At 44.8% G+C, this 11,731-nt stretch overlaps 1 protein-coding gene across 4 annotated transcripts in view; it reads right to left on the minus strand.

The window, feature by feature from the left end:
- Nucleotides 1–9,620, minus strand: part of hspa12a (heat shock protein family A (Hsp70) member 12A) — a 75,560-nt gene extending 65,940 nt beyond the window's left edge. For 2 of the 4 annotated variants that reach the window (XM_085476779.1, XM_085476777.1), the window contains exon 1: nucleotides 9,263–9,618. In XM_085476779.1, the coding sequence (XP_085332905.1) occupies nucleotides 9,263–9,302 (40 nt within the window). In that variant the 5' untranslated portion in view covers nucleotides 9,303–9,618. Of the gene's footprint in view, nucleotides 1–9,262 lie in introns of all 4 variants that reach the window. The other 2 variants (XM_085476776.1, XM_085476778.1) reach the window with 2 other exon arrangements.
- Between the last annotated feature and the right edge of the window lie 2,111 nt (nucleotides 9,621–11,731).

Genomic DNA, 11,731 nt, shown 5'->3' on the forward strand with positions numbered 1-11,731 from the left:
CTAACAAACTGATGACTTTTAGACATCAACAGGATATGAAACAACACATGAAACTGTGCATTTAATGTTGTATAGTTTGTAGAATCATGCTGTTTGACTGGGCAGTGCAAAAGAAGACAGCAGAATGTTAAGAGTCGTGTAGGAATACGGCACAACACAGACGTCCTAACAATGTTTTGTTTCCAAATGAGCTGTTTCCGCTCCGCTGCAGATCAGCCCCTCCCTCAACACATGGATTATGTCAGAGAATGAATCCTGGAAACAGCCTCTGGCTCCCATTTACTCTCCAGCATTCCACGGCACATCTTTATGGGAGTGGGATGATTCTTCTTCTCCCTCTTTTTGGTGTTTTGCTCAGGCAGGGCGGTGATTGATTAACAAATGTCTTCATATGTATTTTGAGGTTAAGTTCCACAAAGCCCCTTCTAACCGTAAGTAGAAGGGGCTAAGTATCACCGCTACATCCTTTCTCCATGGGGTGTGGCCTGCATTGGCCTAGTGCAGGTAACACACTGGCTCTGAAAGCTTATAATGACATATAACTGAGTGAACACCTAGTTATAGTTGACAGTTAAACATGAGAAAGAAATGTGCAAAGTGTTTCTGACAATGTTTTCCACAAGCAGTAGCTCCTGCTGAGGACCAAATGCTTTTAAGGAAGATAAGTGATTTTCTCCATGTGAGAGTGAATATAGTTTTGTGTTTGTATCTTAAGGTGTGGCTATGGCTCAGGTTGTAGGGCCATCTGACCCCTGGCTCTCCACACCTACATGTCAAAGTAACCTTGGGCATGATACCCACAACACCCCGATGCATGTGTGTGATGCAGTCTGTTCCTACTTTGTTCTTCTGGATTTGTTCTTAGTTTCACTTTGTTTCCAGAGTCAGTTTTCTTTTTTTAGTTCAGCTTTAATAGTTTCAGTGTTGATATTAGTCCTTGTAATTATTATTGTATGGATGGCAAATGCCTCGGGGCAGATTTAGGAAAAATATAGGTATTACAATAAAAACACAAAACTGTTTCAAAGCAGCTGACTTCCAGTCTGGTAACATGTCCATCAAAGCCAGTGCTTCAAAATCACATCACTTTGATTTTAGTTAACTAAAACGCTGTTGCACATCTAATTTTGGCTTTTACTTTAGTTTTCGTTAACTATAATAACCTTGTTTGATTATAAGATCCACAGGACCACGCCTCCATGTTGAAGCCGTGTAACGTCACCTGAGGGATGGTGGCAAAAATATCTGGAGCGACTGGTTATGTGGGGTTTGCTTCTTTATGTGTTCATCCTTTCCAGTGTCCACAAAGCGCTTGTTCATTTGGGGGTCGTCTGATTTTGGGGGGTTTTCTCCGTATTGTTGTAGGTCTTTACCTTACAATATAAACCACCTTGAGGTGACTGTTGTTGTGATTTAGCGCTAAATAAACAGAACTGACTTGAATAAAAAGGTCAGCTGTGCTCGACTGGTATCGTGGTCACTGTATGAAGATATTAACAGGCCTGTGTTTGCTAACTCCTGACTGACAGCTGAAGGTTTGGGTGTGCTCAGTGCTGACGATGACAGTCTCACTGTTTGTACTGCTATGAATAACACAGGCCCTGGATTAGTAACTCCCTTCATCACATTCAGATGATACAAACGTTTCACACATACACTGCACCTTTTTCAGACACTTCCAAATAGAAGTGATGAGGCGTGGGAACACATGTCACAAATGAAGCATCATTGTGGAGAAATCTGTTCATCTAGGCTGGAACTTTCTGTTAACGCTGTCATTATTATTATTGTTATTATTATTATTGTTATGGTTATTATTATTGTTATTGATATTATTGTTATTATTATTATTGTTATAATAATAACAATAATAGTGGTTGGTGCCTGCCGTGGTGGTAATCCCCGAACCAAATGGTGGATACCAGAGGTGAGGAGTTCGGAGAGGCCATGGAAAAAGACTTTCGGGCTGCCTCGAAGAGATTCTGGCAAACCGTCAGACGTCTCAGGAGGGGAAAGCGGTGCTCTACCTGCACTGTGTATAGTGCTGGCGGAGCGCTGCTGACGTCGACTGAGAAAATTGTCAGGCGGTGGAAGGAATACTTCGAGGACCTCCTTAATCCCACTGACACGTCTTCCGAGGAGGAAGCAGAGTCTGGGGATGAGGGGAATGACCCGCCAATTTCCGGGGGCGAGGTCACTGAGGCAGTTAAACAACTCCTTGGTGGCAGAGCCCCTGGTGTTGATGAGGTCCGCCCCGAGTTCCTGAAGGCTCTGGACATTGTAGGGGTGTCCTGGTTGACACGCCTCTGCAATGTTGCGTGGAGATCAGGGGCAGTACCTGTGGACTGGCAGACCGGGGTGGTGGTCCCCATCTTCAAGAAAGGGGACCGGAGGGTGTGTTCCAACTACAGGGGGATCACACTCCTCAGCCTCCCTGGGAAAGTCTATGCCAGGGTGCTGGAAAGGAGAGTTCGTCCGTTAGTCGAACCTCGGATACAGGAGGAACAATGCGGTTTTCGTCCTGGTCGCGGAACACTGGACCAGCTCTTTATCCTCTCCAGGATACTTGAGGGTGCATGGGAGTTTGCCCAACCAGTCTACATGTGTTTTGTGGACTTGGAGAAGGCATTCGACCGTGTCCCTCGGGGTGTCCTGTGAGAGGTGTTGCGGGAATATGGGGTGTCTGGCCCATTGCTACGGGCCATTCGATCCCTATACAACCGTTGCAAGAGCTTGGTTCGCATTGCCGGCAATAAGTCGGACTCGTTCCCGGTGGGTGATGGGCTCCGCCAGGGCTGCCCTTTGTCTCCGGTTCTGTTCATAATTTTTATGGACAGGATTTCTAGGCACAACCTAGTGGCGGAGGGCTTTCGCTTTGGTGGCCTCAGAATCTCATCTCTGATTTTTGCAGATGATGTGGTTCTGTTGGCTTCATCGGGTGAGGGCCTCCAGCTCGCACTGGATCGGTTCGCAGCCGAGTGTGAAGCAGCGGGAATGAGGATCAGCACCTCCAAATCTGAGGCCATGGTTCTCAGCCGGAAAAGGGTGGAGTGCCCACTCCGGGTCGGGGATGAGTTCCTGCCCCAAGTGGAGGAGTTCAAGTATCTCGGGGTCTTGTTCGCGAGTGATGGGAGAAGGGAGCCGGAGATCGACAGACGGATTGGGGCTGCAGCTGCAGTAATGCGGACGCTGCACCGGTCCGTCGTGGTGAAGAGGGAGCTGAGTGTAAAAGCGAAGCTCTCAATTTACCGGTCGATCTACGTCCCTACCCTCACCTATGGCCACGAGCTGTGGGTAGTGACCGAAAGAACGAGATCGCGGATACAAGCGGCAGAAATGAGCTTCCTCGGAAGGGTGGCTGGCCTCTCCCTTAGAGATAGGGTGAGAAGTTCGGCCATCCGGGAGGGGCTCAGAGTAGAGCAGCTGCTGCTCCACATCGAAAGGAGCCAGCTGAGGTGGTTCGGGCATCTGACAAGGATGCCCCCTGGGCGCCTCCTGGGTGAGGTGTTCCAGGCATGTCCCACCGGGAGGAGGCCCCGGGGCAGACCCAGGACACGCTGGAGAGATTATATCTCTCGGCTGGCCTGGGAACGCCTTGGTATTCCCCCGGATAAGCTGGAGGTGGTGGCTGGGGAGAGGGAGGTCTGGGCCTCTTTGCTTAGGCTGCTGCCCCCGCGACCCGGCCCCGGACAAAGCGGATGAAAATGGATGGATGGATGGATGGATATTATTGTTATTGATATTATTGTTATTGATATTATTGTTATTGTTATTGTTATTGATATTATTATTGTTATTGTTGTTATTGTTATTATTGTTGTTATTGTTATTATTATTATTGATATTATTATTGTTGTTATTGATATTATTATTATTGTTATTATTATTGTTATTGATACTATTATTGTTGTTATTGTTATTATTATTGTTATTGATATTATTATTGTTGTTATTGTTATTATTATTGTTACTGATATTATTATTATTGTTATGGTTATTATTATTGTTATTGATATTATTATTGTTATTGTTATTATTATTGTTATTGATATTATTATTATTGTTATTGTTATTATTATTGTTATTGATATTATTATTGTTGTTATTGTTATTATTATTGTTACTGATATTATTATTATTGTTATGGTTGTTATTATTATTGTTATTGATATTATTATTATTGTTATTGTTATTATTATTGTTACTGATATTATTATTATTGTTACTGATATTATTATTATTGTTACTGATATTATTATTATTGTTATTGTTATTATTATTGTTACTGATATTATTATTATTGTTATTGTTATTATTATTGTTACTGATATTATTATTATTGTTATGGTTGTTATTATTATTGTTATTGATATTATTATTATTGTTATTGTTATTATTATTGTTATTGATATTATTATTATTATTGTTATTATCGTTATTGTTATTATTATTATTATTGTTGTTGTTATTGTTATTATTATTATTGTTGTTATTGTTATTATTATTATTGTTGTTATTATTATTATTGTTGTTATTGTTATTATTAGTTTTGAAAAATGAGATCGCAGATGCAGGAGAGGAAACAAGCTATGTGTCTGTGTGTATCTCTGTGTATGTGTGTGTGTGTGTGTCTGTGTGTCTCTGTGTGTGTGTGTGTCTGTGTGTCTCTGTGTGTGTGTGTATGTGTGTGTGTGTGTGTGTGTCTGTGTGTCTGTGTGTGTGTGTGTGTCTCTGTGTGTGTGTGTGTGTGTCTCTGTGTGTGTGTGTGTGTGTGTGTGTGTGTGTGTGTGTTTGTCTCCGTGTGTTTGTGTGTTGTGTCTGTGTGTGTCTGTGTGTGTCTGTGTGTGTCTCTGTGTGTCTCTGTGTGTGTCTCTGTGTGTGTCTGTGTGTGCGTGTCTCTGTGTGTTTGTGTGTGTGTGTGTCTCTGTGTGTCTCTGTGTGTGTGTGTGTGTGTGTGTGTGTGTGTGTGTCTCTGTGTGTGTGTGTGTGTCTCCGTGTGTTTGTGTGTTGTGTCTGTGTGTGTCTGTGTGTGTCTGTGTGTGTCTCTGTGTGTGTGTGTGTGTGTGTGTGTGTGTGTGTGTCTCCGTGTGTTTGTGTGTTGTGTCTGTGTGTGTCTGTGTGTGTCTGTGTGTGTCTCTGTGTGTCTGTCTCTGTGTGTGTCTGTGTGTGCGTGTCTCTGTGTGTTTGTGTGTGTGTGTGTCTCTGTGTGTCTCTGTGTGTGTGTGTGTGTGTGTGTGTGTGTGTCTGTGTAAAAGTCACCGTCTGATGACTAATAATGTTCCTTCAAGATGTAAAATACTGTTACAGTGTTGCAGTGCATTATGGGATTCCATTGTGCTGGTGGACACTTCATTCAGTGATATATTAGAAGTATGTGCATCTAAATCCCAGACAGAAAACTGTTAATGTTGTTCAACCAGCAGCTCCTTTAAACTCGACACTAATTTAAAACAGAGACACGTTCATCAACTACACACGTGAAACACATCCAACTCTACAACTGCCTACATCTGCAGAAACATGCCTGATGCAGCCACCAGACAGAGAACAGCATAAATGGCAACACCAGTTATCCCAGCAGTTCTTATCTGGCGTGAGTGAGTTTCCTTTATCGTCCTGTCTAACTGCTGATTCTGCTGTGAAGCTTTGTTAAGCCTACGATGTAATCAGCAGCAATAAAGCTGATATGTGCAGTTTAACATTGTGTAAAGCTGGGTAGGTCTACATGTGTGAGGTTCTTCTCTCTCTCCAGGACCCAGCTATCCCCACTCGTTATCCTCACTGTCATAACAAACAGCCCACAGTGACCCCCACAGCACAGAGCTCAGAAAACTGCTGAAATACCAAAAGGCCCACAGGGGGAAAAATGTATATATGGTCATTCAATGTATCAGACAGTTGTTTTGTAAAGATGGTGCTGCAGACTGACAGAAACACGGTCAAGCTGAACTTCCATGTACAGATGTGTGTAATAACTGCACAGCGTTACCTCAGCCAGCCTTCCATGGCCTCAGCAGCACACAGGCATACGAGCCGCCATGGCAGAAACCCCTGTTTATTAATTCGCACAGTGAGTCCAGGCCAGTGGTAGGCTGCCCATTAGCAAGTTGTTTTTGGTCTAGTATATAGATCCAAGACCCCACCCCAATATAATGAGGGAGCCACAAGCCAGCGTACTTTTAGTATTGCTCCTAAACCCAGCATGGGTTGTACCAGGAAGGGCATCCAGCATCTCTGACAAATCAAACATGCTGATAATCGCTAACATTTCCACTCTGGATCAGTCAAGGCCTGGGTCAACGATGACCACCACGGTGGAAACTGTGCTACTTTTAGCCAAAGACAAAGGACGAGAGAGGGGAGGAGGAAAAGGAAATGCGGAGGGTTGGTGTGACAGCAGAGGATCCTAAGGCCAGGGAAGGGGTGGGCAACTCCAGGCCTCGAGGGCCGGTGTCCCTGCAGGTTTTAGATGTGTCCTTGAACCAACACAGCTGATTCAAATGGCTAAATTAGCTCCTAGTCCCAATCCAGGCTCTGCAGCCTTAAAGGCCGCATTTTAAGGCTGATTACATCACAGCGACGCGCCGAAGGCTGTCCCAATTTGAAGGCTGCTCGAAATGCGGCCCTCAAATGCGTCCTTCATTTCCCTGAATTTTAAGGATGTGGCAGTGTAGACTTCGTGGCCCAACATATCCCAGAATGCATAGCGCGGCGGTGGGTGTGGATAATTTTGCCGAAAAAAAACGGTGGATGAGGTGCGGCCGAAGAGTGAACTTTAAGTACTGAATATGACGTCACTTATTTATGTGCAAATGTTTAATAACGAAGAACATTAAAACATTACTGTTGGCCACATGTCGGCAAAGTCATGTGACATTAGTGACGTTTGTACTAACTTGGTTTTAAAGCCTTTACTTTAAAATATACGCCGTTCAATAGCTGAGCTTAATCTTACAGAGAATGATCAAAGCTCATGTAGAAACAAACTAATGAACAAAAGATTTTCTCCTTCATTTCTGTCAAACAAAGCTGTATGACACGTTTCCAGCTGTTAGTATCATGGTTGCTAGGCAACCTGGGCGGCGCGACGGAGGCTAGACCGCCCATTTCACAAGCCTCGCACTTCCGGCCTTAGCAGTCTTTAAGTACGCGGCCCTTGTGGACCGTTGAGGCTGCGTACTTTAAGGCTGCAGACCCTGAATTGGGATACAGCCAACATGTCCTACAGTTCTGCAGAGGCCTGGTAACGAACTAATCATGTGATTCAGGTGTGCTGACCCAAGGTGAGATCTAAAACCTGCAGGACACCGGCCCTCGAGGCCTGGAATTGCCGCTAGGGTGATATGAAGGCAGATAATCCAGACTTACCTTCATATGCAAAAACATATTTCTGAAAATGTTCAACTCTGTCTTTAAAGTACACGGTCTATACTGTTTAGGGAAGTAAAATTGTAGTTAGTATGCCAGACGTGCCTGGGTGTGATGTCACGAGAACATTACCAACAGATAGAAGCTCCGATTTGTGCCTAATTTAGCTCCTGAAACTGAAAGTGCTACAAACAGCGGGAACAACATCATAAATAAACCTAATAATATAATAAACCTTAAACATGTGGCCCACCACAGCAGGTAGTGCCACATGTTTAAGGTTTTTTATGCCATATTCCTTGAATCATAGCCCAAAGGGATTTGTGCCTTCTCCCAGGACTGATCCAAGTATCTTTTCCTTTTTAGGTCAATCTGTAAACTACTGACTGAAACGCCAAAACTCTTTGTTTTTAGCAGGCTAATGTTGTCTTTTTGATTCAGCCACAAAGTGTTGTTTTCTTCCTTCTATCTTCTAGAGCAGCAAATCAGGCATCATTCAGCTGCAGACTATCATGGCTGAGTGAGTCATGAAGAAGTGTTTGTATCTTTGGCAACCTTTCCATTTTTTGGGAACTGTGTGAACTCCTACGAAAGTTCATCCAGCAACCAAAGTGTTGCTGTGAAGATGGAAGATAAACACATGGTCATATGACTTTATTACCTCACAAGTTAGGAGATTAACTCTCACAAGAAGTCGTTTTTAGCTGAGTCCAAGCCAAACAAAGTGTTCTATGAAGCTCTGATTCCTGCAAGACATCATCAGGGTGGAGTCTCTATGGCTTTCATTCAGTGACGTTACATAAGTCTGGAGAGCTGCCAAGTCTCCGGCCCAGGCTTTTTCATTTTCTTTTGTTTTTGTGAGGAAAGAGCTTCTGCACACTCTAACCAGCCAGGCTCTGGAATTTCTGCCTAATTTAAACTCGTCACAACACAAACAGCACAACTTCAGCTCATATATAATACAAGAAATCATTAAAATGCTATAGGTAGAGAAGTGCTGGTGGGGGGTACATCGCATAAAATGGTGCCGGATGACCCCACAGGTTGAAACTGTCAAAATAAAAGTCTTTCTTATGTCTGTAAATCTGTAACATATTGTATTGTTAAATATTTCTGTTACTATAGTGGAGCAACTGTAACCCACATAATGTCCTTAGGGATTAATAAAGTGCGCTGATTCTGATAAATGTTGCTTGGTATGCTTAAATGTACATCTGGAGTGCGACACACAGAACTGCTGACAATTGTGTTAGTTCAGCAAGCAATAATAAAATGACCGACTTCAAGCCACTGATACCAACTTTAACACAGCAGGCTCTATGCACGCCGCTGATGTGAACCACAGCTCAGGACTCCAGCTCCATCACACGCCGTGCCAGCGCCGACTGGGCGGGGATGAGCAGTACCTGAGGATGTGGTGCAGACTTCTTTTTTTGCTGCATTGAGTCACAGCTCCGGTGGGATGGGCCACGTGACCAAACCCCGCACCGTTATGGAGGACAGACCTGGTCTGTGTCTGCGGTAACGACCTGCCACACCGAGCTCAGTCGGAAAACACGAGCCAGAGAAAGCGAGAACTTATAACATCGCCATGTTCGTACATGTCCCTGCTCGGGGCAAGTCCGCGGGCGAGGTCCTGCACAACACGAGTGCCCTTGGAAATCCCAGGCAGGGTTTCAAAGCGCACACAGCCTCTCTGCACTGCAGCAAAGTGTCGCATACGCGTTTTGGCCAGAACTAGACCGAAGCGCGGAGTGCCACCGTCGGACAAATATCAGAGAGTTCCGCGTCTGACAGGCGCCTGCACCGAAAAGCAGCTGCGCAACTGCTATCAGAGCACCGCGGCTTGTACCGACAGAGGTGTTTGTAGAGGCTACGGGATAAGCTAACTCACCTGAGATTATCTTCTCTGACGATGCGTCTTTCTCGGTCATCGTGTCCCGCAGTTTCACCTCCTCTCGAGCCTTCTCTCCGATACAGCTACACCAAGCAATTTTCCTGGTTGCTGAGGCGCACCGGGCCAAAGTGGGGAAAAATCAAACAAAATGTGGTTTTCGTCACTAACGCGGTGCCCCCCCCGAGCTTCGCTTTACCGCCTGTCGTTGTGTGCATAAGACCTGGAGATATTCGTGGACAGGGTTGAGGTTCGTGAGGGTCTAGAAGCAGGAGAGGTGCAGAAAAGCTTCAGCACAGAGGATGTTGGACCCCAGATTTGCTGCTGCTGCTCTGTCCGCCCCTCCCATCACATTCATGGCTGTCCTGACCAGGAATGCTGCCCCTGTCCGGTCTGAGGCAGCTTTGCTCGGTGCAGCCGCAAAAGATGCAGTACTACCCACTGTACCCCACTACCGCTGTACCCCCCACTACTGTACCAGCATTCAGACTAGTGTAACGAAAACCCCATGAAAAAATTACCAAACGAGTGAATACGTGAAAGACATTCAGGTTAGATTCATACAAGTCGATCGTTTCCCCCCTCCACTTTAATTACTTTAATTAAAAAACAAACAAACGTTTGCATGTTTGTTGCATGGTCCCGAGTCTTCTGATTATTATTGTGTTTTGGGTTTTTCAGGAGGCCCGGGGTAGACCCAGGACCCGCTGGAGAGATTCTATCTCTCGGCTGGCCGGTGAACGCCTCAGTGTTCCCCGGACAGGCTGGAGGAGGTGGCTGGGGAGGTCTGGGCTTCTGTGCTTAGGCTGCTGCCCCCGCGACCCAGTCCGGATAAGATGGATGGATACTTCTGTTTAACTGTCTTTAGGTTTGGTTATTATTCTACATGTGTGTGATTCTCTTTGGTCCAGTTCACAAACACAATCTGCATACCCCATACAGATTGTGACAGTCTGTGTGAAGTGGTATACACGGCATTATAATACAGGTGAGAGGTAAGGAAGTGCAAATACGTCGTTACTGCAGGTACGTTATTTTCAGGTAGCTGTCTCTACTTGAGTATTTATTTTTCTGATGTTTTTCTAGATCCTAGATTTTAACAAAAGTATCTGTACTTTGTACTTTTTACATTTTCAAACCAGGCGTAATACTTTGGGTTTCAAACATTTGAAGAGAGCGCTGCTGCTGCCGGGTGTTAACGTGGGCCAGTGTTGTTTTTTTGGGGGGGGGGGCACGATACCGGAACAGTGCAGATGTCTAAAAGTTCTAGTCGCAGTACTTCAGCATCTAGCTAGCCCTACAGAAGAGAAGGAGTAATGCTTCTTAAGTGGCAACATGTTGACTTGACATTTCTTGTTTCCAGTAGGGGGCGCTCTAAATTTTGCTGAGAGTGGGCATATCAGTGTGTTCAGGGCAGGACCGTCATCCTGTGGAGTTTGGACTAGATTTCTATGTGTTATAGAAATATGGCTCATCGTGGCAAAACATCAAAGCTCTCCATGCTGCCAGGGGTGTATCTTTTGTATGAAAGCTCACAGTTTACAGTGTAACACAAGTCCAACTTCTTAATGTTTTTCTGGACAAATTTGTGGTTGCTGGGGGCACGCACCTTCAAACGGTACCCCAACATGCAATACGTGACATTTCCTGCCCCCGCTACGTGGCGCTGTGGCCATTGTCAAATATTACAATTGAATTGTGTTCAGGAAGTTACAATGCGTGAGAAGTTTGATCGAGATTGGACAATGTATCTGTGAGAGGCGTCTTTGCCACGGCGCCCCGTCGCAAAGACTCAATTCAGTACAGCCCAAGTTAATTTTTATTGATCAAAGTTTCAGTTTACCAGCAAACATGGCAGCTCTGAGAGCACCAGTGGCCTCTTTGAGCAGCAAACAAAAAACGCCTTCTGCATCTGTTTGCAGGATGATTGTTGTCAAAGTCAAGGCTGTGGAGAACAGGCTGGGGGATTATGGCTTCTCTCACATTCCTCTGTTCAGTGTACCTTGTTAGGACCCAATTTCTTGCTGAGGTCATTCAACACAACTTACTCTCTCTGCAAATCGGGACACAAATGTTTCTATACCATCCAGCCAGGCCTACAAAACCTCTCACCTTCCTCTCAGTGGTGGGAACAGGAAATGATTGGGTGGTGTCCACATATCCTTTATCCAAACGTCACCAGTTCTAGGATGAAAGTTAGAAATGGCATTTATTTACCAGAAATCAATACAAAAATCTTTCTGTTTGTCAGAACAGTGGGGATGCACCACTAGCTACTGGAAACTTTAGTTATTCCCAGTTCCAGCACTTTCTGCAGCACTGGCACCAAACTTTTCAGGTGAACTGGGGCATTCTCCGTAATCTGTATCTTGTACTGGAAGTGGTGCGTTTGAGTGACTCATGCATGAACAGAAGACTATAACTGATGGAAATTAACTTACATTTATTATTAAGATGACTATATGCATT

Source organism: Copadichromis virginalis, linkage group LG13, assembly GCF_057382275.1.
Source record: "Copadichromis virginalis isolate Kocher_CV1m ecotype Utaka linkage group LG13, C_Virginalis_male_GT1.1, whole genome shotgun sequence".
Lineage (NCBI taxonomy): Eukaryota > Metazoa > Chordata > Actinopteri > Cichliformes > Cichlidae > Copadichromis > Copadichromis virginalis.